At 44.3% G+C, this 27,329-nt stretch overlaps 1 protein-coding gene across 7 annotated transcripts in view; it reads right to left on the reverse strand.

Annotated features, from left to right (window-relative positions):
- Window positions 1–1,530: 1,530 nt before the first annotated feature.
- Window positions 1,531–27,329, reverse strand: part of LDB2 (LIM domain binding 2) — a 387,893-nt gene continuing 362,094 nt past the window's right edge. For 2 of the 7 annotated variants that reach the window (XM_079919739.1, XM_079919735.1), the window contains 3 exons: window positions 11,760–11,883; window positions 8,549–8,700; window positions 1,531–2,909 (listed from right to left, as the gene is read on the reverse strand). In XM_079919739.1, coding sequence (XP_079775865.1) covers window positions 2,679–2,909; window positions 8,549–8,700; window positions 11,760–11,883 — 507 coding nt within the window. In that variant the 3' untranslated portion in view covers window positions 1,531–2,678. Of the gene's footprint in view, window positions 2,910–5,819; window positions 5,963–8,548; window positions 8,701–11,759; window positions 11,884–27,329 lie in introns of all 7 variants that reach the window. The other 5 variants (XM_079919741.1, XM_079919740.1, XM_079919738.1 and 2 more) reach the window with 5 other exon arrangements.

Here is a 27,329-nt window from a genome sequence, read left to right on the forward strand (position 1 = left end):
GCTCTGATGACTCCAGCCCCATCCAGCATCTGTGCCTCTAAGTGCAGACCACCTGGTACAGACCAGTGAGCTCTCAGAAGGGTAACTGATAATAGTGAATTGTCTCTTTAGTCTCTGAGTTTGGGGTTGATTGGCTATGGAGTAATACATAACGGGAACAGATGTCAAACAAATTGTCCTAGGCATCATCTGTAATGATTGCATACTGCTGACTTTAAAGAATTGATAAAAGAAAACCTAAAACGGTCAGGTGGGGTGGGGGACAAACTGGCCGTTCTCTTAACAGTACACTAGCGGGGAAGCAATAAAGGAGCCATTCTCCTCTATTTCTTTTGGCTCTATTGCTATTGTACTGCACATTTTCCTCCAAATGCTAATGTTCTAGGGAAGCAATGTGATGTTCTAGAAAGAACCCAGGCTTTGTAGTCAAGGGAGATGCAGAATCCAATTCTAACTGTGTCACCCATGAGCTCTGAGATGGGACAAGTCACTTAATGAAGCTGACTGTCGCTGCCCTGCCCAGAAGCCCTTCCTGAGACCAGTCCACCCATGCAAAGATTCTAGGACTGTTGCATTCTAGTTGGCCTCTTTTCTGCAGAACAGCCCTTGGTTGATGGGTGCCGTATTTCTGTAAAGGTTACCACTTACTACACACCCTGGGGATGGCCCCAGCCGATGACTGACCAGTATAGGTGCACAGAAGTCTGGCGGCTCAGCCCAGGAGGGGATAACTGTGCTCAAAGCCTTCCCCTGCACCAAGCACCAGTCTGACGCTTTCCTAGGCTCTTTCCCTTTCCCTATCCTACCCCCTCCACTCCCTTAAAGACTTCTTTACTGAAGAACTCTCCCTCAATAAATCCGTGCCCGGGATCCTGGTCTCTGGGAATCTCGACCTAAGGCACACACTCTCCCTTAGCTTCTCTTTTTCAAGCCCCCCTTTCCCAGAACCGGCTGAGATGATACATTACTATGGCCTGGCGCTTCGTACACACTCAGTTAATACTAACAGATTTCCTCTCTCGTCTTCCTCGTGGATACAAAGCAGCAAAATGTGACGAGAGTTCTTTAAACAAAAAGTCCTCACGTGAATTCTCCGTATCTCTGTATTGCAAATCTTTTAGAAAAACAGGCAAACCGAGGAACTGATTTTTAAAAATGGGGAGATTAAGGCTTACTTGGCGGAGTTGGGAGGATTAGCCGAAATAATGTCTGTGGACCTTAAATAGACATGTTTGGTACAGAATAAGCACTCCGTGAGTGGAAGCCGCTGCCCTTGCATTTGGCCAGCCCCAGGAAGCCAGGCCAGCCCTTCCTTTCCCATCCTTGTGTCCTCAGCCAGCACAGCGCCTGACACGTGGAAGGCACCCCTGTGTCTGCCCAAGTAAACTGCAGTGAGCGGGGAAAGAAACCATACCTTAGAAAGATGGTGCAGTTTTCACAATTCCATTCCATCTGGAGCTTGGGCCGTAAATCCAAGCTCAATACTTCTCATCATCGTGGGCAGATTTCTCTGCCGGGCTCACAAACACCCAGACTCACTTGCTTTGGTCGTTAACAGTTTATTATGGGCACACGTATCAGTAAAGCATACATAAAATACAGCTGTTTTATAACACACGGAGCCACTGTGTCTTTACATGTATAGAGGAACATATTAATATGCAAATGGAAAAATTAGTTCTTTTATAAAGTTTCACATAAATACACTGGAATTGCTCCCAAAGAAAAGTCCCCATAAAAGAACTAGGTTAGGGCTTTACAAAATATTATACAGGAAATATACTATGAAAAGAAACAACAGTCAACTCAGATACAACAACGAAAAAAAACACAGAAGAGTTTCAGATTTATTAAACTGCCCACAAAATTAATGGATTACATGGCTTGAAAATATTTGGATCAACAGAAATTTTACAAACTCATACATTCTCAGGGGGCCAAGTGCCTTTCTTTACATCAAAATCTGCCTTGGTGTCTTTGATTACAAAAAGACGTTCCTTGTTTCAGCACTCGGGCTCGACTGAACCAACTCAGGCTCGAGGACAAATTGACATTAGCTCGGCCATAAATTACCCTGCTGGGCCCTCTTAGCTGTTACCCAATGAAAGAAAAGGTGAAAGGGGAAAAAAAAATAAAGGTACATTTAAATTACTTTCCAAAAGTGGATTTTTTTTCTCTTCTTTTTTTACTGAAACAAGAAACTCTCAGATGCAAGTCAAAAAGCAGAAAATATTTTACAATATTAAAAAGTCTATCTGTAGCTGGGTTCGGCATAGAATGAGATCCTGAGCACTGAGGGTTTATTGACAATATGGCCTTCGTTGGATGGTTGGGTGGGGCGGGGGGCCGGGGGGGGGGGTGGTGGTGGAATGAAATTAACAAACGTGGTTAAAACCGAGCCAGGAGAAGCGCTAGCGTTTGCTCTTACTTTAATTACGATCAGTGCCAGTATCTGTGTTACCTGTGAAGGCCTCCAGGGAGGGGTCATGGAAGTTTACTGGGAATGATCCTCTCAATTAAAAAAAAGAAAGGAGAAACTCAGATCACTGTGGTTTAGAAATCGGTGTTTGCTTAGAATAGTTTTAATGTCTCCTCCTTCCTCTCCTGTGAGTAAGGATCTGAAATAGTGAGTGTAACCCATGGTGGCTACTGACAGTGGATTCTGGAGCTGGTCAATCTTACTGGGAAGCTTGGGGTGGGGGGTTTTCTGATTTGGTCTCTTGAGTGGCGGGAGGTTTACTGTTCCATGGGCTGCTGTTCCCCAGGGCGGGTGAACTGGTGAAGTCTTCCTCGTCGTCCATGCCGTTGGCCGCATCATACTGCGTGTTTTCTAATCTAGTGATTAGCCTTTCGTCCTCGTCCCCAAACTCACCTCCCATCAGAGTTGGCTCTCCTACCACCATCACATCCTGTGAACAGCAGCTGACATTATTACAGGGAAACTTTGGGAGAGAGAAGCTCAGCTTAAAACACTAGTGGGAGGCGCTGGGGGATCTAGGACAGACACACTCGTGTCCTGTACACCGGGGTCAAGTCTCAATGTCGGGGGGCCAAGACGCATATTGGATTTTTCTACAGGAAATAAACATCGCCTCCTGATGTGTAACAACCACGCGAGTTTATGTCCTTAGTGCGCAGCCTGACACCGGAGAACGAGCAATGCTAGCAATCTGCAGAAATAAAAAAATGGATTTTTCAAAATTAAAAAAATCCACGCTTTTCAACTTGCCGACACTGGGGACTCTTAAGAGGGCTGTGGAACCTTCTGCTGGGTGCTTTGCAAGACCTCCAAAAATCCACCACTTTTATTTAGGGCCTCTGGATGGCTTTGGAAACTAGCAGCCAACACGGGGAGGATGCAGTTCTGCAACAGTCATGCAACTCATTCCAAACGGCATTTTCTCTGTCCCAAGGACGGTATACATTTTAATTGAAGACAGATCTCTCTTTTCTCTACTCAGCCAGGCCCTTTTATGCAGCCGATATCCTTGACATTCTGCTACTTAATTATGGTAATTAATTTAGGTAAAGTTTTCGATAAAAACAATGTTCACACTGATTTGACAATTTGCATAGCTAATTAAGTCATTAGCAAAAACCTGCTGATTGCCAACAAGCCCTGAATTTACCATCTGTTATTCCATGGTGCCTGTCACCTATCCCCACACAGGCAACCCCACCACCAATCTGGGCAGTAAAGAGAGCCAGTCTGTCCAGCTGGCGCCGTAAAAGGAAGTTGAAGAGCACTAATTGTAATTACAATGATGAAGCCAGTAGTCATCAGAAATGGAAGCATGCAAGAAGAATCTATCTAATCACTCCTTTAAGTACAAATTGTCCTTCCATGCAAACAAGGAAGCCACCTACTGTAGCCGGGAGCTCTGCGGAGGCCACCGCTGCAGAAGCACGGGGACAGGGGAGAAGGACGCATACACAGGGCACAGCTCTGGCCTCTCTGTCCCAAGGGGACCCTATGGGGTTGATGGGTGACATGGGCATGGGACAGGACACCTGTCAGGTGGGTCCTGCTGGGCGGGCTCTGAGCAATATTCTACTTAAGAGTGCCCGACTGCCATCAGCCTCCACTGAGGCTGGAAAATCAGGGCTGGCCATATGCTTTTGGGGACGTAAGTATGCATTTTCTGATAGGGAGGCTAATTTGCCTTGACAGCTGGGTAGACATTCTTTTCACTGGGGCAAGAGAGGCTTTCCTGGAGCAGTATATTAGTGGAATACTGCCTGTGGTCAGGAGAGGGTTCAGCGGCCCCGCCAGGGTCCTTCTAGAATTTTGAAGGTGCCAGTTGAACAAATCCCTTAGTGACCACCTGATTTGTTTTGGAATGGAAAACCTTGTTCGTTTGATTGATCGATTCTCCTCGAATTAGAGGGGAGATAATCAATAGGTTTCACACTGTGTTTTCAGACTAATCACTCTTGTGAACTGATAACAGTGATGTTAAAGAGAAATGCCCCAGATGAAGCAAATGCCTAAAATATGACCTGGAAAGACTCAGCAATCGAGGTACTGGCAGGATATTCAGTTGTGTATTTCCAAGAATGTACTTATGATGCCACGAAGAGCCAGACATGACACTGACATGTAAGAGACTCGTGAGGACTCTTAAAGTGAGATACAAAATAGACACAGACTCCGAGTGGCAAGAATGCTGACAGGATTTTAAATGGAATGTGGCCTCTACCTGACCCATTGGGGTGCTGGGGATAAAAAAGTGTTACTTCGTTGTGGGCAATTAGGAGACCGCGCTTTACGATCAGGAACAAAGGCAGGCGGGAAGACCAGGTTAAGATGGGGTGGAGGACGACATGAGGGTTAATTCCACCAAATGACCTGTGTGTAGCACATTTTGCAGGGCTGGGGAAACACATGCATGACGTGTCACGGGGCAGGAGAAGAATGTTAGAAGCGACACGTGGGTCTGCATTAGTACTGTGAGTCCAAGGTCATCGAGAGAGGCTGGGAGAATGGGAGGTTAAGCATAATTTGGAAACAGAAGAAGCCAATTTAAGCGTGATATTAGCAGAGACGTTCTCGACACGTCAGATGCCTTCACTGTATCAGAAAATAACAGTCATTCCAGAAAAGTACTATGAAAATAGTGATTTACATCACTTCAAATGGGGCTTATACGGGCTCGTAATATGTTTGGTATATCTTTGTTCCAGGAACGGCTGGAAAAGGTGCCCAGGCATGGATATCCTAAATTTCAGAGAGATGCCACATTTGCCTTACTGATTATAAAACGTATCCTTAGCCAGATGCATAATCATGCGTGTGCGTGTGTGTGTGTGTGCACGCATGTGTGCATGCGTGAGTGATTAATAGATGGCAAGTTACAAAAGAGATGCGTGCTAAGGACTTCCTATGCACGTAGATACCTGAGGCCACTTACATAGTCACGAACACCGCTCTACCTGGCTCTTCTAAATCTCTGGGCGAGGATAGGGGTTCTCGGCTCAGCAGGGCTTGCTTTGTTATCCTCACACAAAATGAGTGGAGACATAACATACATTCTGGGCTCCCTCTGACTAGGGGATGTTGCCACCGTTTTCCCCACACGCCCCACATCTTTAAAAGTCCCCCCCCAACATTCAACATTGGTAGTGAGAGATGCATTTCCTTCCCGTCCCTGCTGTCTCGTGTGTCCCACAGGAGGCGATATTGGTCCATCTGAGAGTAACCCATATGGTCTCGACTCCCCAGGAAGCAGACCTCCGCTCCTCGCCAGGGGCCTGGAGGTGCCACCAGCTCTTGCCCGTGTCACATCTTCTCACTAATCCCCCGTGCAAGGACCACCAACCTCTGAGGAGGACTGGAAGTGACTCCTTTCAGGGCCCCTCAATGCTTCTCCTTAAATTGGCCAGAAGGGGTCACTGCTGTTGAATGACACAGGTCTCCATCCCTCCCAGGGTTGAGGCTGCAGTTCGGGATCGCTCCTAGCCCCTGCTCATGGAGTGAGAAGCAGAATCCAAGGATTAAACCCTAACCCTCGCCAGACACACACGTTGCTGCCGTGGCAGCTGTGCGGACCACAGCCGTGGTCGTGGTAGCACACCCGATCTGTACATGCCTTCGGACAAGGCAGCTAAGGCCTGCAGGTTGCATTTCTATTTAAACAGGAAAGGGGTGCTGGTCATTCAGGAGACAGGGTTAAATAATGTGGTCTCTACAAGTCACCCAGTGCTTATACGTTTGACGTCCATTCAGTTGGAGGACATACAGAAATTTACACATTTTCTTAACCCGGATGACTTCCCTGTTTCTCTCAGCCATCTCTAAGTTTTACTTAACGAAAACATCCTTGTTTGCATGGCGGGGATAGTGCTGAAATTCTACTCGCACTTTCTAATGGCGCCTTGTTCTTGTCCAAAGGGTCTAGACTGATTAAAAACCCTCTTGACACAGGTATCTTCCACCAAAATGCAATTGCAGGTTGGGAGGACAAGAGCATAATGGAATAGAAAAAGTTAGGTGCTCTTTAAAAAAAATGGAAATGATTCCGACTAGGCCAGGTATGTCAAAATACATGGATGTGTATGCTGCTATTCTATACCCATGGCAGACATCACTAATGGATGGCCCACCAGACCCAGTCCAGGCTCAGAATCTTTCTCAATATTGTACCCTGTGAGCTGAAACCAGGAGTCTGAGCTGGCAGGAGAGAGGAAACCTCTTTATCACTTTATTAGACAGTGAGCTCTTCAATGACAGAGCTTGGGTGGGTCTTTTTTTGGATTTTTTTTTTTTAAATCTTGCTATTACCAACACCTGGGATAGTGTGGGGCACATAGTAGGAGCTCAGAAAACACTTGTTGAACCAATCTGAATTCTTGCAGCCTTTAAGTAGCTATGTCAAATTTCCAGAAATCTCTGGAATGTACTTTCATTTGTTCGTGGAAACTAACAAATGTTAGTTTCTAAAACTCCAGAATTAGATGAATAAATGGGCTGCTTGTGTGCCCTTCTGGGGTTGATTTATTTACGCCTGGCCATTTTTTTCTATGCATTTTCCCATTTAACCAGGAGTGGGTATAACTTACTGGCACCTTAATAAAAAGACTCTGTTTTTCTCCTTTGATTTTTTTTTTTTTTCCTGACTCTTCTGGGGTGAAAACTCAGTTCAAAAAACAGAGGTAACTCTGGTATTTTTTAAGAACTACAATCCCTAGCAGTCTTAAAATGAACATGGGACCTATCCCACAGGCTGGCCACTTTCTCATGACCTTTTCTTTCTAATGCAACAGGGATGACAACCGTGTCCTCTGCCTGTGGAGGACAGGAGGAGAGGTCAGGTAATTCTCAGGTATTGATGGGGTTGGCTTTAGCCAGAGAACTGACCAATGGAAAATGGGAGAGAGTGGGTGGGGGACAGATTTGAAAGACACAGTTAGAAGTAAGTGGAGAATCCCCTGGAAATGAAGGTCCGCTCTCACGTGGAGAGAGATGGTGCAGGATCAGAAGCAGAGGGTGAGGCCCACAGACCAAGAGAGGGAAAAGAGTGAGAAAGAGGGAAAAGGTAAAATTGCATCGCTTGAGAGAAGTTACAAGAAAGGGCGCATTTTTGAAGACATAGTATCTAGAGGGTACCTATGAAGCACCATGAAAATCCCAGGATTTGAAGGATAGTCAAAAGCCTGGTGAGGGTGATGTGACAAGGGCAGCGGAGAAGGAAACCCCACAAGTCATCGTGGTGGGGAGAAGGGGCAAGAAATGCTTAAAGGCACGTGAGAATTTAAAAGTGGTAAGTGGTCTAGTACTGGGATGAGGAAGTCAGAGTCAGGAAGGAATCAGGCAGAAGGGAGCAAATCGAGGAAGAAAACATGGGAGGTGAAGAAAGTTCCCGCCCAGTTTACCCTCTGTGGGGACGCCCTCAGCTGTCAATTTTGGAGTTCAAAGAAGCCCCCTTCTGAGTGGCCCATTTCCTTTGTCAAGACCCAGAAATGAAAGAAAGGGGTCAAGAGGTCGAGAGAGTTGAGACCAAACCAGGGGCTGAGCCTCCCCCTAAGCTAATGATATGGGAAAGCGAAATCCACTGACCTGCATTTGTAGTGCCCTTGAGTTAATTACCTGAGTCTTAAAATAAGAGGGGATGCCCATGTCTGGGGGGGTTCGGGGGGCAGTCGAAGGACAATCTGGAGCCTTACTGCCAGGAGCTAGTTTCCAGGGGAGCACAGGGTCCCGGTGATGGAGCTGAGAGTCCCTTATATGCCACCAGCACCCTGCTAAGTGATATTTTAATTAAACCTTAAGTGACATATCTCCTGTCTACGACTCTGAAGGCTTTTTCATTCCGGTCCCACTGCAGCACAGACTCTCCATATTCCTTTCTAAGTCCCAGTGTGTCGTGGAAGGTTTCCAGGACAGAGCTCCTCCCCCTCTCCCACCCCGTGTCCCTGCCTTCCCCTCCCCCGCCCCCCACCCGGCCCAGAAGGTCATTGCAGCTCAAAGAGACTTTGCCGTAGGGCCCCTGGACTCGGGGAGACGACAGGCAAAGGCAGGATTTCAGCCTAAAAGGAAAGCGAGACTTACAGGTACCTGACTGGACAGACTCAGGTTGGCGGCTGGCGCCTTCTTCTTGCTGCCCGTGCTGTTGGCAGTGTTCCCAGCGCCGCTGTTGGAGGTGCTGCTGGTGGAATTTTTTCTTTTTCTCCGTTTCGTTGTCGGTTGCCTTGTGGGCTCTGCTGCAACATGAAACATGGAAGGAGGGTCAGTGCCAGGGTGACCACCAGAATACGGGCCCTCCAGGGAAGCCATTTTTTGTAAGTTCAAAAGAGTAGGACTGTTGATATTTTTTCCACTTCTTTTAACTTGATGAAACCTAAAAAAGAAAGCTGCTGATTTATTTGTAGCACACAATGACTGAAACTCTTTTCTTTAGTATCTTGATAAAGTGATTTGTATTTAATTGTTCTTCCTGATGTCATCTACTGTGTGTCTAGAAGCTCTTAATATGTCTTAGGGTGAGTTACACCACTACTATAGTTTGAACTTAAAATATTATTAACATTATGAATTTGGGGCAAAAAAATTTTTTGCGGTCTACCCTCTTTTTATAACAAAAGGAGGGCTCTGGGACTCCTAGGGAACCTCCAGGGGTTGAGAGAAGTATGAGCCGAGCTCAATTAAGTGAACCGGTGAGTTACAGCAGCACCTACTGGCGAAGTCTCATATTGCAGCCCAGCTCTATCATACGCTGAAATGTTGAAAAATTGGCCAAAAAATTTGTGTGGGTTTTTCCTGTAACATCTTATGGAAAAACCCAAACGAACTTTTGGGCCAACCCGATACAAAGAAGAGGAAGTGTCCATCCCATCAGCCATTGATGTGGAACTTAGGGATTCCCAAGCTCAGTAGAAATACCCATGCTTTGGATCCTGGTGTCTAAAAGATGCAACTAATTTCAAAATTCCTGGGGAAAAAAATGTCTTAGTATGCTACAGCCAACATATGAATGAAGAGAAGCTAGGCCTTTTCCAGAAAGGTCTGTTTAGAAATAGAAAAAAAATATTTTGGACCTGAAGGATGAGGCAACATCTTAATAGAAGTATAGGGACTCATGGAAATGTGTAGTGAAAAGAATATTATTTATTTATTATGTATTATGAGCATGACTCAATATTTTCATATTTTTAATGTTTTCTATGTCATTATTTTACATTCACAGCAACTCTATTAACTAGGTACTATTATAATCTTTGCTTTGAGAATGAAAAATCTTCAGAAACCTGTTCCAGGCAGTTACTAAATGAATTGGAAATGGCATGTAAGAGCATCCTTTTTGCTAACCCTATTCTAGATCCAACTCTGATGGAGAGAAGGTAAGCCAGGACCATACTGGAACTAAGTGAGGTAACCCTGGAGCATTTTCTTGAGGCATCTATACTGCTTCTGATGGACAATGGGGAAGATCTCCTTGAAGGTTATTTCAAAGACCACTTAGTCCATCATGTTATCTCTGACTTTTGATGAAGTAGGAGATTATGTTTCTATTTATATAACATATTTTCCTTCATAAATATTTTATCTCTAATGTTTAAAGAGTTTCATCAAAGGGCCTAACATCCCTATCCGTAGAGAGTTATGGGTGCTTATTCTGAAGGTTATGGAAACAGGAAACAGAATTGTTCCAGCTCATGGGGCCGGAGGAGACTTGAGAGGTACATTCTAAAGTAAAGCAAACACCCAGCTTTCCCTGACAGGCATCTTCTTCCTTTGACTTGAATTGAAATCGGCTGCTTTTAAAAAAAAATTCGTAGTTTTTCATGGAATTTTGGGGAAATACACCTAAATGGTAGGCTCTGGATCACTCCCACTGGCAGTAGGTAGCTGTGGTAATAGAGTCCCGAACTGAAGACATAAAAACTTACTGTGACATAGGGCCCTCCACTGACTAGCTTCAGCTAACTTTGGCAAGTTACTTCTTTAAATCTCAGGCCTATTATATCGAATGGGAATAGCAAGAAATACCTCATAAGGTTGTTGTGAGGATTCAGTAAGAGAATGGAAGGTCTGAGAGGGCTGTGGTTTGTGACTATTTTCATGTAGTGTTATACCCACAGTGGCCAGAGCAGTGCCTGGCACCTAGTAGGGGCTCAATAAATACTTGTTGAGTTAATGACTGAATTAATGAATAATATATGAATTATATGTGCACATGTTGTGAAATAGGTGTTCAAAGCATTTAGTGAGCGAAACTTTTTCCTTTGAAGCCTTATTGGTACTGAAAGAAAATAAGGCCAATTTACGCACATTTAACACATTTGAAAAATAATGTTCTAAATGTCTACAATTCCTGTAAGATGGGGATGCAGCTATTCTACGTAAAATAATGCTCATTTTTCTCAGCCTTCTAAGTATGTACTTGGTTACATCTGCTATATTCATTTTACATAAAACCCCTGGCCAATTACCAGCGGAAGGTGACCATTATATTTTGTGATTCAGAAGGCTATGTGCCTCGTGTTAATAGTTACTCTTTATAAAAATAATTTTTAGCGAATGGATACGTTGTGCTTTTATGATCAGTGAGGCTTGACACATGCCTGGGAGTGAAAATGTACTAGATAGAAGGACAATTAATGATGACTGGAAGCAGTAATTTCAGAACCCCAGCAGGAGACTATAGTATCTAAACTACATTCTAGGGAAGTGAGAGAAATGGAGTCTTTTATGTATTCCTTTCATGATCAGAGAACCCTTTGATATTATATACCTTAAAAAAATAGAGCAAAAATATTTATTTATTTCCTTCCTCCCTTCCTCCTTTCCTTCTTTCCTTCTCTCCTCTATTCCCTCCTATTCTTCCTTTCTTCTTCCTCCCTCCTTCCCTTTCTTTTCATAATTTCTACCATTCTTCAAAGAACAAACAAAATCACAGTAAGCCATGAGCAGCTACCAGTCTTGTCCAGTGGAACAACCACTGGACTGGAAAACAGGAAACCTGGGTTCCGATTTCGGCTTTGTCAATATTTTCTTGGTAACGTTAAATAAATCAATTTCCTCCTGTGAGTTTCAGGTCCTAATCTAGCAAGTGATGAGACTGTAGAGGATGGTCACTACATCTAAGAAGGATGGTTGCCCTTCACAAAGTCAGTGTCTTTGGGTCCAATATCACGGTCAGGATATCCCTTATAAACTACTTTGCTGATACATTCATGATCACTTCCTTTTCACACGCCTTCATCCCCAGAAGAAGCCTCAGAAAAAGCATGTAGATGGAGAGTGAAGAACGAAGCCGTACCTGGCGGCGCCACCATCCGCTGCCACTTCTGAAACAAGCAGGTCTTCAGGCAGTCTCGTGGACTGAGGTTGTAAGTTTTATGTCTGGACATCAGTTCCTGCATTGGCTCCAGTATTACACACAACTGCAAGGAGTTCAAAGACATCGGTGTTTTACTACTTGATAACATTATTTGCAATAGCTAATTTTAACAGCTGGAATCCAAAAGAAAGTTTACAGGTACTTCACCCCCAACCCCGGGTTTTGATTTTCTCTGTATAAGTTTGGAGGAAAAGAAATATTACCAACACTTGATAAGGCCCACTTAATCTACCATCATTTATAATATATTATAGCTGAGTGTGGTTTATACACACAAACATACACACACACACACACACATCCCCACACATTCTGTACTGACTGTTGCGTGGATATATGTGGTTCTATTCTGAATTGAAATGATTCTCTCTGGTTAAAGAAAAAAGCTCTCTTCCATGGAGCGCAGCGTGCTCTGATTTCCACTCTGGTCTCTGCTGTAGTTCCTGTTTGTATAACCACACACTGTGAGTTACAATGCTAGTTTATGTAGATTCTGTGGCAGTGAAAGCCGTCCTTTAAACTTTGGAGAAGAAAGTGGCAACTACAGGTATGTTTTTGATCCTAATTCTTATAAAGGGCCATGATGAACACTATTTTATTTTTATTCATATACTCATTTGTATTTTACACAAGATGAGAATGTCAGTAACATATGCTGACTTTCATTCAGTGTGGGAGCTTTTTCTGTGGTTCTGCACACGGTTGCCCTTCTTCTCTCCCTTAGTTAGATCTTTCAGCTTTACTTTGGCCCAAGACTTCTGATGACAAAGATTAATGAATGAAATAAGAAGGTAAATTCAGTTAGGATTGCCTTGGACTTTTCTGAATTCTTTCTCATTTGGAAGCTTTTCAGAATGCTGCTGCATCGAAAGGGCAAAGACCAAGACTAGGAACAATGCATCCATTGCTGTTTCAGTTACAGCTATACTAACATTGGCAATGCACCTTCCCATGTGGAAAAACGTCATTTTATTATGAAAGGCAGATGTGCAATCCCCATGTTCATGGGGCCATCGTTTTTACTTCTCCCTTCCCTTCTGCCATTTCTCACCTGAGTATTTCCCTAGAGTCCACATTCCTTATTGTCCACTGGTTCTCTCTACCTGGAATTCTTTGCTCTCCCTCTTCCCGGCTAATGCCCACTCAGCCTTGAAGGCAAAGTTCCTTCCTCTGTTAGGCCTTTCCCCCCGGCTCTGCACCTCTCCCTGTGCGGGCTGAGTTGGATGGCTCTACAGCTCTCCCAGAGCACACAGCCCTTTCTGCTCTACAAACTTACTTATTTACTTTTTGTAACCATCGGCTTCCAAGTCTCTTTTCCACTCAACTTTGAACTCTTTGAATGCTGAGACTATGCCTTTTATCTCTGTGTTCCTAGATTTGGCTCAAATGAATGGATGCATTTAAGGAGTGATTCTTAGAAAGACTGGAGGACCTTTCTATGCCAATGTTCCTCTAAGTCTAAGGAACACTTCCGTCAGAATCAGAAGAGTTGATTATTAAAAATGCAGACTTCCAGACTCTGCCCTTTCTGTTTCACTGAGTCGGGAGGTGGGGTCCTGAATCTGTATTTTAAAAAAGCATTCTCCCATCTAATTCCAATAAATATTACCCCAAATTGAGATCCACTGCCCTGCATATGCTGGGCTTTAGAAGAGACATATAGAAGCAAGACATGCACAAATCCCCAGGGGTTTCCAGCTCAAATTCCCCTCTCTTCTTACCCCCCTCCTCACTTTTCCACGCCCTTCCTCTCTTCTCAAGCCTAGGCATGATAATCAAAATTGCCTTCATCTAGAAAAATTTCTCAGCCCTTTTTACCTATCGATGATCTAAACTTTGCCAGAACCACAAACCCCATTTAAGGGCCAACTATAATCTCCTTCCATCTGCAGTTTCTTTGGAAGAAGAGACTAAGATTTCAAAGCCTGAACAACACAGGTACAATGTGAGCCAGAGAGACAAAGCTACTGGACCCTAGTGTATCAGGCTGTAAAGTAATGAGATCTGGGTTAGTTATGATGCATCTTCAATCTTGTCTATCTTCTTGTTTACTTTGGAGTCCTTTTTGAAACCTAAAATGTTAATAAGGAAAACCCTGTGAAAGAGGGAGGGTTACTATGCAATTAAGTCCATATTCCAAGACTGCAAGTGTGTATTCCTCTACTAACAACTCCACACTGGAAATCAAAGTATGTGCAAATTACAGACAACCTCAAGTCTTCCCCTGTCACTCATACCAAATGGAGTGAAGGATTCCACAATCATCTCTACACATAGAGATAAGACTGGATTATCCACCAAAGAAGAACCACTGCTAGCTTCAGACAGGGTCAGAAGATGTTTGCATCTATTATTAAGCTAGGGCAGTAAGAAAAGCTTTCAGAGAAATTCTAAGGACTGGGAAAACTTTTTCTTTTAACTAAAAATGTTATAAAGGTTTTAAAACCATTTCCTTTTTGTCCATTCCCATTCTTGAGCGATTGACTTACAGTGACTATAAAATACATGGATGGAGTGGAACAAACATGGACTTAGAAATCAAGAGATCTAGGTCTAGATTTTGAGTCTGTCACCAGATGCATACCCTTGGATGAGCCACTTAGTAATGCTGGGTCTCAGTTTCACCTGTAAAACTATATCCATCTTGTATATTGTTTGGGAAATTTGAGATAATACGTCTTGACACATAAGTTCAACAAACAGATATTATGATTACATATTAGCAAGCACAGCACAGACTGCAAAACAAACCACATTTCTATTACTTTAAATCAACAAGCATTTATTGAGTTTTCGCCTAAGTGTCAGGCCTATTTGGACCTAGAAAGGATTATCAGCATTTCACATACTAGGAAGTAGGAGAGTTGCGTTTATTGTGAGAACTCACGAGCTCATTTTCTCTTTCTTTTTTCCCCAGGTGCCTTTCCTCTCGGGGTTTTGGGCAACACTTTTTACAGGTGCTAATCCTCAGGATTTATCCCTTCCCCTTTCATGTAAAAATATCTTCCCGTTGCTGTAACCCACCCCCAAAGGAATTTGCATCTCTGAATGCTAATCAGGAATCCCCAAAGTCATTTTTCTTCCAGTGGAGGGGTACTGGGCTGGAGAGACATCCCGCCCCTTATTCATGTATGCAAATGAGCCTCCAGCTCTGGCGCAGAGATGGTGCCTTTGCCAGGCTGCGTGCTGTAGGTGGCAGAACTAACTCAGACAAGAGCCTGCCTTCTCCCGTAGCAAGCCAGTGCATCTTGGCAACAGCAAAGGCCTGGGGCCTTATGAAAGGAGACCAGGAAAGTTCGGGGGGTAGGTTCCCTCAGTCACTAGCCAAATCCTTCTGGAGCCGGGATTCCTGCTCTCCCTGAGGTCTCAGACCCCCTTGAGAATCTGGTGAAGGCTATGCAGGCTGTCTTCCAAATTTTATACAAAATATCTGGAGGTTTATGAACCCTCTTACACTCCCATCCATTGATTCCAGGTAAAGAGTCCCCTGTTTGTAATATATATGATCCAGGCTACAATATAGATGCCTTTGCTCCTGCCCTACACACACACACACACACACACACACACACACCCCTCACTCCAACCTCAAAGGCATATTAATGGAACTGAGCATAATAGCACAGCGTCCTTTGATTTTTAAAGAACGATTTTATCTGTAAAGTTGTGTCTGCTACAAAGTTCCCAGTGGACCAGTCCCTTTGCCTGAAAAGAAAGGCCTCAGACAGTGACATCTGCAACACTGCAGCATCATGAGTGAATTTGGTCTACACCTGCGGGGGGTGTTGGAGGTGTGAAAAGATTTCAATCTAAAATAGAACCGGAGGATAGGAAACAGAGACTCCCAACCTGCCCTCAGAGGAAGGGAACTTAAGAAGTGAGAGACTGATTTCCCATAAGTACTTGATTTAGAGATGATGGAAACTTACTTCCGGACCAGTGAACAGCTGCCATGAATCCGTCCCCATCCTCCAGCCAATGAACTTGCTGCTGGGCCTCTGGCTGGACCTCCCTGTCTTTGCACTCCTTGTCCATAAATACAGCCCGTCCCTAATCCTCAAGGGACTCACTGGGGCTGGCTCACAGCATGTTTCCTTAATTGCAGTTCCTCCGCTATTCCTGAATAAACTCAACTTCTGGTCATTTGAGCTTGCCTCAGTTTACCTCTTTATTTGGGTTGCCTGAAGATACCAGGAAGAATCCCAGGGCACTGTGCAAGGTGGCAGGAGCCAGCAAGGCCTGAGACCTCTTTTTGAATAGGAAGCTCCTGCCAGGTCCACTTAGAATCGCAAAGAAAACCACTGCCCATTGCCCATCCTGGCAAAGCTCTGAGGATGCCTTTGGGCAGATTTAGTGAGAGTTTTAGGCCAGGCTTGCTCTCCTTATGCTTCCGACTTCATTTTCTGGGATTCTGGCCCAGCACTGACACTTTGGTATGAAACCAAAACCTATAACCACAATGGTGACTTGCTGAATGAGTGAATGAATGGGTGGATGGATGGATGAAAGATTTAACAGATATCTTGGCCAGATTTATAGCAAGGAGTCATTTGCTAGTAGCAGACAAATTGGGCATTGTCCTCTGGGCTTAGAGGTGATGAATTTGTCCATTTGATAAATAACTGATTGCCTCCTCTGTGGAGAATGCTTTGTACACGTGCACATGTATATACCCAATTACCACATGTCCTGGCTGGGCAGGGACATCTTAGCTCAGTCCCAGGACTTCTGTCTTTGTTCATAGTAACAAAGAACCTGGTAGATCCAGACAGTATGCTATTTTGTTTTGTTTTCAGCTGACAGTTCTCCTGGAGAAATTTGATTCTCCTTAGCTGCACACCCACACCTTTTCTTTTCGCTCATCTCCTGGCCTGAACCCAGGACTGGGTGATGCCTATCAGAGTTGGCTTTGGCCTAAAAAGCTGATGCCTTGGGGTTGGCATTTGGCTAACTCCTAAAGCTGGGTCCTGACCTCCAACATTTAATTCAGTCTTTTCCAGATCATGGATGACATACTCTGAGCTTGAACCACTGACCTACTCTTTGCATATAGGTCTGTCCAGGGTTACTGTGTCCACAGCAGCTCATGTTCTTGCCTTGAACATCTTCCCTCTTTCTCAGTCATCTTAGCCAGATATTGGCAAGCTACAGCCAGTGGGCTAAACACGGCCATGCTTATGTATTGTCCAGAGCTCCTATTGTGTTACAATGCCACAGTTGAATAAGTATGACACAGTCTATATGACCCACAAACTCCCAAAATATTACTATCTGGCCATTCACAGAAAGGTTGCTGACCTCTGTCCTAAACCAATGCTACTCAAAGGAGGCCGTCTGCAAACTATTTGTTATGTGTCCTTGACTGGATAAGAGCTTGAGTTAGAGTATAATTCAGTTCATTGCCTCTTTCATTAAGAAAGTCTTGTGTCAAAAAATAACTCAGATGAACTAAACAATGTGTTCAATCAGGTAGTTGCTTTACATTCCAAAGCAAGCTCCTTATTTTGGTGTGGAGCACTAAGTGATCCACAGTCTGGCGCTGGTCTGCAAACCATATTTGAGTCATAATAGTATGACCATTAAGGTCCTCCATGGTCCAGCTCAGATCTCACATCTGTCTCTGACCATCCCCAACCACAAAGGACTCTTACTTCTGTAGCCCTTATACTAACCTAGGTACATCCCAGAGTTAATATTTGCATTGGGAATTTTTCTTTCTTGTGGACTTGTTTCATCTCCTTATCTATAGCAAGCCTTATTTTACTTTTCTCTCTCTCTTATTTAACACGGTATTAGGCATACTCAAATATTTGTTGAGTCATAACTTAATAAACGCTGTGGAGTATCTAAACTATGTTTGTCCCTGGAGTATGCAACTGACATATATCATTAACCCTCACCACCTCCTGGTCCACTTTTAACAGGTGAGAAATCTCAGACTCAAAGCCAGTAAGTCACACAGAGCTGATATTAAAGAGTGTGATTTTTATAATGTAAAGGTTATACAACCATCTGAAGGGCAGAAAAGAGGTTCACAGTCAAGTTTGCCTGACTTCAACCCTGTGCTCCTAACTCCTTACTGCTCTGTTGTCTAACTCTCTGAATGTGAATGGCCTAAATCTCTGCTAAGATAACAAGTTCCAAGGCTCTCCCTGTCTCTTATATTGTTCCTTGCACATGGTATTGTGCAAGGAACAATACACACAGAGAGGTGTATCTCTACACAGAGAGGTGGGTGATACAGAGGGGTGCAGGCTTTGGAGCCAGATTCATCTGGATTCAAACCCAATGGCTAGTCTGCCATTTACTAGCTGTGTGTTCTTGGCCAAGAATTTCAGCCTTGGGACTTCCCTGGTGGCACAGTGGTTAAGAATCCGCCTGCCAATGCAGGGGACACAGGTCCGAGCCCTGGCCCAGGAAGATCCCACATGCCACAGAGCCACTAAGCCTGTACGCCACAACTACTGAGCCTGTGCTCTGGAGCCCACAAGCCACAACTACTGATCCCATGTGCCTAGAGCCCGTGCTCTGCAACCAGAGAAGCCACCACAGTGAGAAGCCTGTGCACCGCAATGAAGAGTAGCCCCTGCTCGTCGCACCTAGAGAAAGCCCACGTGCAGCACCAAGACCCTATGCAGCCAAAAATATAAATAAATAAATAAATTTATTTTAAAAAAACGAATTTCAACCTTTCTGAATCTCAGTTTCCTCATCTGTAAAATGGAGATACTGATATTTATCTCTGAAGGTTTGAAACAATATCTGTGAATCCTTAATGCAATGCCTGGACCAAGGTCAGTGCTCAAAAGATGGAAGTTGGTATAATGATAAATACTGGCTGCACCAGTGGTGCAGTTTCCCTGAGCCAACACAGCAATGTGTGATGTGATTGGTTAGCTACTCCGGGAAGTTAATCACTTGGTCTCCTTGAGACTTAGGGCGCCTAAATGCTCTAAGGGATGGTCATCAGGCCAGTGGTCCATGGCATTTTAGTAGCTAATGTCTCTGGTAATGATCCATTTTTAGAATTCAGGGATAAATACAAAATGTTCAAATCCATAAACCAGAGTCCTTTCTCTTTCCTTTTTCCCCCAGTAACCTACCCTTCTGGCTAACTCTGAATTAGAAAGGTATCAGAGGATGGGCCTGATTATAAACAAGCTCTTATCTAAGGGTGAAGGAGTCTCTCCTAATTAAGAAACACATCACAAAAAGAGATCTTATATTAAAACAATAGGAAAATATAACGTACGGAATCTAAAAGGAAAACAAAACAAAACAAGCAGGTCATTCCCCCAGAAACAGATAAGAATGAATAACAGGCATCCACGTGAGTAAAACCCACTCTGCCTCCGAGGATGAAAAACAGGAGAGGGAAGGAAATGCTTTCCCTGAGAAGCTGTGCAATTCCAAAGCATCAGATTATGATTTGGGTTTTATTTCCTGATAGGATTAAAGGTAGATTGATTGTCCAATTCAAAACATCCTCTTTTTTATCTGAAGATTCAACCAGGGGAGACTTTGCCTTTTCTCAATTGTTTTGCAAATTGATTACTCAGGGAAGTTATCACATCCAAACCTGGAGATTGGCAGCTCTCTCCGGGCTCCAGGAGAGGAGGGGGTATAGTGACAACCACTCAGGACTTGGAGGGACCATCCTCTTCCACAGCAAGCAGTCATGCATGCGCGTTTCAATATCTATGCCTTGATCTCAATTCTGAGGCTGCAAGGAAGGACGCCTATGCGTGGTCACGGAGGCCGCTGGCTGCTTTTCTGACCCACCCTCAGGAGAGAAGCGTTGGGCGATTTTCCTGAGCTACAGAGCCAAGCTCACGGCTGTTTTCGGCAGCACCAGTCAGGCCCACGAAGAGATGGTTCCAGGCTTCCAATGCTCATTCTCTTTCCTTCGGACCCATGGACTTAATCTCTCTGCCATGTCATTTGGTACGGGCACCCCTTCCACAGTGCTCTGGTCACTTGCCTTCCTACCCTTAGACCCACCCCCTCCTCCCAGCTCTGTACTGCAGGGGAGAGACCCCTGCACACTACTTCCCAGCTTTTTTTGCCAACTGGCCTTGGGTGAGCTTTGGCCAGTTGGAGGCACCAGGAAAGACTGGAGGAAAGTGGGTTGAGTTATTTGGCTAGGGTTGCCGTAACAAAGTATCACAAACTGGGTGGCTTAAAACAACAGAAACTTATTTCTTCTCAGTTCTGGAGGCTAGAAATCTGAAATCGAGGTGCTGGCAGGGCTGTGCTCCCTCTGAAGGCTCTAGGGAAGAAGACTTCCTTGCCTCTCCCAACCTCTGTTGGCCCTGGAGTTCCTTGGTGTTCCTTGGTTTGTGGCTGCATGGCTCCAACCTCTGCTTCCGTCTTCGCATGGTCTTTTCCCCCATGTCTCTGCGTCCTCTCCTCTTCTTACAAGGACATTAGTCATTGGATTTTCAAATAAATTCACATCCTCAGGTTGCAGATAAACATGGATTTTTGAGGGACACCATTCACGGTACCACATGGGTAAAGAAATAAGTAAGGGTACTTCTTGTCCTTTCTGTGGTTCAGATGGCCTCTCCAACAGCTGTCACCAAGGCCCACTATGGTGCCAGCTTCTATCAGGTGGCCTGACAGTAACACCTCGTATGTAGGGGACTTACTGTATCTAAAAAGGTGTGTGGAGGCATCTTGTGTAGGGGTTAAGCATGCAAACTAGTCTCTGGTTTGAATGGCAGCTACTTAGTAGATGAGTGACCTTGGGTGAGTTACTTAAGCTCTTGGTGTTTGAGTTTCTCCATCTGCAAAGTCAGGATAACAATGCTACCTAACTAATTACATTGTTAGGAGAAACAAGAAAATCCGCTTAGAGTATGTACCTAGGTTCTAACATACGGAAATTGCTCTATACATGTTTATTATGATGGGGGGGATAATCAGTCTGGGGAGGGGGCAGGTGCTTCTTGGAAGACATTTGGAAATTTGTCAGAACATACCTATTAAAATTTCATGGATGTTCCCTGCCCAATGCACATATATGCACAGCTTAATTATTAGATTTTGGTGATACAATGGTTGTTTAAAATGTTCAGTCATTTTTTTTTCTACTCAAAAAAATTTTTTAACGTCTTTATTGGAGTATAATTGATTTACATTGTTGTGTTAGTTGCTGCTGTGTAACAAAGTGAATCAGCTATACGTATACATATATCCCCATATCTCCTCCCTCTTGCATCTCCCTCCCACCCTCCCTATCCCACCTCTCTAGGTGGTCACAAAGCACCAAGGTGATCTCCCTGTGCTATGCGGCTGATTCCCACTAGCTATCTATTTTACATTTGGTAGTGTATATATGTCCATGCCACTCTCTCACTTCATCCCAGCTTACCCTTCCCCCTCCCCGTGTCCTCAATCCACTCTCTACGTCTGCGTCTTTATTCCTGTCCTGCCCCTAGGTTCTTCAGAACCATTTTCTTTTTAGATTCCATAGATATGTGTTAGTGTACGGTATTAATTTTCTCTTGGATGCTGGAAAAAGGAAATCAAAGTGTAGGAAAGTATAGTAGAAAAAATTAAAATTATGCATTTGTCATATAAAATTAAGTCAAGCATAATAAAAATGGTAAATAAAGAAAAAAATGTTCAGTCAACATGCCTTTCCTGCAAATAACTTGGTTTTATCACTGAGCCATTGCCACAAGTATCCTATTCATGTGTTCTACCAGTGTCTCTAAATTCTAGGGCATAGTAGCTGGAAAGTTTCCAAAGGAAAAAGGAAACATCTGCCTGGAAATATCCCACAATCATTAACAAATATCTAAGGAGTTCTGTCTGTTCCTAGAGGGCTATGAGTAAATTTCAGGTAAATTTAAAAAATTCTTGTTGAGTAGTTGTTATGCCCTCAGATGAGTCCGACACTGAAAATGAAGGTCAGTGGCTCAGAATGACTCTAAGCGCCTCTTTATTGTCTGCCAATGTATTAGAGAGGGTTCTCCAGACAAATAGAACCAATAGGATGGACGTATGTATGTATCTTAAGGAACCAGCTCGTGTGATTGCAGTGGTTAGCGAGTCTGAAATCCAGAGTTTCCATAGCTGGAATCCCAGGCAGGAGTTAATGCGTCAGTTTTGAGACAGAATTCCCTCTTCTCCAGGAAATCTCAGTTTTGTTATTAAGACCTTCAACTGATTGGATGAAGCTCAGCCCAACAGTACTCTATTTTACTTAAAGTCAGCTGAGGGCTAGCCGATAACCAAGGAAAAACCAAATGCGAAATATCTTTACAGCAAAACCTTTGATTAGCCTTTGACTAAATAACTGGTACTACAGATGCTATGAACTGAAAAGTGACAACCCCACCACCAAATTCCTACATTGAAGCCCTAGCCCCCAATGTGACTATACTTGGATATAGAGCTTTAGGAGGTCATTAAGGTTAAATGAGGTCATAAGGGTGGGGTCCTAATCTGATAGATTGGTGGCCTTGTAAGAAGAAGAAGAGATCTCAGAGATCTCTCTCTCTCTCTCTCTCCACATGCACACACTGAGGAAAGGCCATGTGAGAATATAGCAAGTGGGCAGTAATCTGCAAGCCAGGAAAAGCACTCTCGCCAGAAAGGGAACCCTGCCAGACCTTGATCTTGGACTTTCCAGCTTCTAGGACTGTAAGAAAGTAGATTTCTGTTGTTTAAACTACATAGTCTACGGTATTTTGTTAAAGCAGCTTGACTGCCTTAGGTCTGCCTTAAGCCACTGAGAACTATCATAGTTCATGACACTGTAAAGAACTGGAGACCTAGGCTGTGTCCTATTATTTTATTTTTAAAAATATTGCCAAGCACCAACCAATGAGTCTAATGTTTGTGGGTTGAATGACCCCTTGAATTCATGAATATGATCAAATGGAAAACAAAAACAAATAGGCGATCAGACATCAGAAAATGGGTCAGATCTTGCTTCATCCACTTTGTAATTACAGTAACTTGGGTAGCAGGGTTGCAATGGTGAAATGGCAGAAACAACCTCCCTCCCTTGAAGCTTACTGTCCAGATGGGAGACAGATGATAAACAAGAATTCCAAATGGGCTGGATATTGTAAAGGAGAGGGGCAAGCGATGTCAGGAAACATTGCCAGGAGGAACCGATATTTAAGTTGAGAGCTAAAGAGATGACTTAGAAATCAGCCAAGTGAAAGAGAAGACAGCCAGGACGAAGGTTAGGGTGGACATCTCGGGTAGAGGGAATACACGTGTGAATGCAAGAGAGAACACAGAATGAGAAACCGCAAAATGATGGGATTAGCGTTGACTTGTGTGAGCTACGGCAGAGAGGCAGGCAGTGGTCAGACTCATCAAGGCCTCAGGTTCTGCCCCACAGGAGCCGAGAGGTGCAACTGATGTGGCCAAAAGCATGCTGTGCATGACGAGCCCTCCACAAATGCCACTAAGCTGAACGCCGAACTGCAATATGGTAAATATCATGCTGTTCTTTCAGCCACGTTTCCCGAGCGTGAGGAAAGCCTCATCGACATTTTGACGCGGTTGGTAAAACAAAAGCACCAAATACCCCTAAAGGCAAACCCTGGCGGCTCTGTCTCCAAGCAGTGGCGACTGTCCCCGAAGCCGACCGGTGCCGATCGCACCACTGGGGGCATTTACACTGGTCCACACTGTTCCTTGTTGGAAATAGGTAGTTTTTGTAACATGTTGGTTATTTTTCCTGGGGAACTGAGAAACTGTGTAGTTGCAAGGAGGTAATGTTTAAGTACTAGCGTTTATGAACGGGGCCTTACAATCCCAATATTGTGAGTAAGGGAATTTGGATTTGGTCCTTGGGAGCTGTCAGTGACAGTTTTCAAGGAACATGGCTATCTTGTTCATGCAGTTATAATCCCTCCCGAACATTAACTGCGTGCTTATGTTTTTCTCCTGCTCTGGTGTAAATACCCACAAGGCTACTAAAGACAGCATTGTGTTCTGGAGTTTAGAGCAGCATCCCCGTGGCCGCTGTCTGGGAGGATTTCTGGGCTCTGGTCAGTGTCGGGTATGGACTTCTCTCTCTTGGTCCTGGACACCCAGAGCCCAGCTGCCTTTGGAGTGCCTGCCTGTCTGCTTTCTGGGAGCTTCTGCCAGGCAACAGCCCTCCCTGCCACTCCACTCTGACACAAAGGGAAGGAGTGATTTCTCAATAATGGAGCGCTCAGCTGCCTGACTGCTCCCTGGCCACTCCATCATTATGCCTGCGGAGCCTTGAATCGGCAGCCATTTCCCTTCCCAGGGATAAAGCGAGATGGGTGGAAAGAGGGATTCATGCTGACAATGGCAATGCCTTATGAAAATGGAGTTGGAAGAGGCTGGGGTCCCCTCACTCACTCATTCACTCACTCAACACACATTTATTGAATACATACTATATGCCCCGTGTTTGCTCTAGGTGCTGGGGATGCTGTAAACAGAAATAGAGAAAAGAAATAAAGTCCTCTTATAGAACTACATTTTAGTGAAGGAGACAGATACACTTCAAAAGCAAAAGATGTATGGTAGTGATGAGTACCAAAGAGAAAAAAGGAAGCGGGGAAAGGAGACATGAAATGGTGGAGTTGGGAGGGTGGAAAATTTGGACACTTTGGCTAAAGTCACTGCGCTAGGAAGATTCATGGCTCTGCAGAGATGTCCATGGCCTAATCCCTTCAATGTGTGAATGTGTCAGGTTACATGGCAAAGGGAATTAAAGTTGCTCATCAGCTGATCTTGAGATGGAGAGAGTAGTCTGGGTTATCCAGATGGGTCCAATTTAATTATAAGGGTATTGACAAATGGAAGAAGGAATCAGAAAGGAGAATCAGAAAGATGGCAGCATGAGAGGAACTTGGCCTGACATTGAGGGCTTTGAAGATGGGAGGGGGCCCTGAGCCAAGGAATGTGGGTGGCCTCTAAGACGGTGGAAAAGGCAAGGAAACTGATTTTCCCCTAGAGCCTCTAGAAAGGCACACAGCTCTGCCGACACCTTGATTTGAGCACAGTGATATCTATGTTAGGCTTCTGATCTACAAGGCAACAAATTTGTGGCTTTTTTTTTTTGCAGTACACGGGCCCCTCACTGCTGTGGCCTCTCCTGTTGTGGATCACTGGCTCCGGACGCGCAGGCTCAGCGGCCATGGCTCATGGGCCCAGCTGCTCTGAGGCATGTGGGATCCTCCCGGACCGGGGCACGAACCCGTGTCCCCTGCATCCGCAGGCGGACTCTCAACCACTGCGCCACCAGGGAAGCCCAATTTGTGGTGTTTTAAGCCACTAAATTCATGGTAATTGTTTTAACAGCAATAGAAAACGAATACAATCACCCAAAGTTGATATCTAAGTAAAGATCTCTAATAAGGTTACGTGGTTAGCAAATAAAAATAGAAGATGCCCAGTTGCATTTGAATTTCAGATAATAAATTATAATCTGTTGAAGTAATAAATAAATATAATAACTTATTCATTATTTATTTGATGTTTAAGTTGAACTGGGCATTTTGTATTTTATCTGGCAATCCTCAACTCAGAGGAAGTTAGAAAGTGGGCTCTTTGGGGGAAAAACATTCTAGGCAGAAGGAATAGCAAGGGCAAAGGCCTGGGGGTTTGAGGAAAACCTAGGAAAGAAGTACAGTTGGAGGGGAAAGAACGAGTAGACCAGTAGGAGAAGAATTCAGAGAGGTTGTGAGGAACTGGATCATGGTGGTCATAAGGAGGATGTTGGTTTGATTTTGAGTGGAGTGGGAAGACACTGGGGGCTTTGGGTAGAGGAGTACCAATGTTTGGAGTCTCCTGAGAAGGAAGAGATGCTGATTATAAGCAATGTGGCGACGGGGTCTGATCTACTTTTGCACTGCCTGGACCTAGATATTTAAGCACACAGGTGCTGGGAGGCCAGCAGGCCTTCTAATTGGTAGAACTCAGTGATGTACCATCTGCCATCAGAACCTGAAAGGTGGGGAGATGAGAGGATTTCAGGAGAACAAAGTGGTTCATGATGAGAAATCTGAAGGCTGTAAGGCCATCTATAAATGACGGAGGAAAGGACAGATGCCTGGGGACCTCGTGAAGGCAAAGACAGTATGTACAAAGCCAAATTTCACTGTGGAACTCAAGTGTCTGGGAACTCAGGAAAGAGCGTGTCCTGTCTACCGTCTACTCCAGTTAATTCAGAGCAGCAGAGTCTTAGCCAAGATCCGAGGAGCCATATTTCAACTCTTCAAACACCTCAAAATTCCCTTGAAAAATTTTCAGGAGGGAGGAAAACCATGATTATAAAACTTTTAGTAGCTTGTTAATGAATCCCTCATTACCTCTAATCATGCCTAGCACTCAGTGTTGACTGGGCACTGGGGAGTGGGCTCAGTGGCTTCCATGGATTTTCTCACCCTCCCAGCGCCATTAACCATACAGATACACAGAAGAGGAAAGGGAGACCAGAGAGGTTGAGTAACTGGTCCAAGGTCACACAGCTTTTTTTTTAATTAGCTTCAACCACCTTGAATTTAGCCCCCACACTGGGTCTGTTACTCCCTCTTAATTTTTATACTCATGCGTGTGATCACATCTCTGTCACCCTGCATTATAATGAACTGAATATATATCTGCTTCCCTAAAGAAACTGGGATCCTGAGGGCTGCAAGAGTTGTTTATCTATGTCATCAGAAATTGGCACGTCGTAGGCAGGCAGAAAAACAAATTAGTGTTGATTGAATGAATGAATGAATGGACTATCCTCTTATGAGTCTTAGCTGCAGAAATGTCACTGTCAAAAAATGGACGAGGCCAGGTCGCAGGTAGGGCAGGGCCCTGGTTCCTTCATCCTCAGCAGAATCAAGTTAGGCACTGAGGATCCTGCTCCTTTGTTGCTTTTTCTCTGGAGTCACATGAAAACTTAAATATACATCACTTCTAATTTTACTCTGCCTATTTCCCCCCGAGAATATTAAGAGTCTCAAGAGGGATCACAGATGGTAGTTCTTTTTATTTTTTCTTCATCTGTCTACAGTTACGCACATTGGAAGCTTGCCTTCCTCATCTTCCTCCATGTGTTTATTTCATTGTTTTCTTTTCATCTTCTGTTCTTTCAGAGCATGCCTGGTCCCTGAGCCCTTGACAGAAGCTCTGTATACAACGATTGAGAACCTATTCCTGTTCTAGCCATGAAATTGACCCAATAGGCTGAGGCTTCAGCTTCCGTCCTTTTTTGGTGCGTGTGTGTGCGTATGTTTAAGAGAGTTTTATGGTTGACATTTGCCTGACCTTGCCTCTTCTGGCACTGAATCCCTAGATGTGAGGAACAATGTGTTCCCTAGGCCCTCTGAGAGCAGCAGGGAACCTGGGTGGGCATCTTCATTGGAGATGGCAATGCAAATGGCAGAACTAACCTGGGGGCCTTCCAGCAAGACAGGCATGAAAACACAGCCATAAATTCATTCTAGGCTACTAAATTCAGGGGAAGTCTGAGACTCTCAAGTTATTTAT

The sequence above is a fragment of the Stenella coeruleoalba genome, assembly GCF_951394435.1.
Source record: "Stenella coeruleoalba genome assembly, chromosome: 4".
Classification (NCBI taxonomy): domain Eukaryota; kingdom Metazoa; phylum Chordata; class Mammalia; order Artiodactyla; family Delphinidae; genus Stenella; species Stenella coeruleoalba.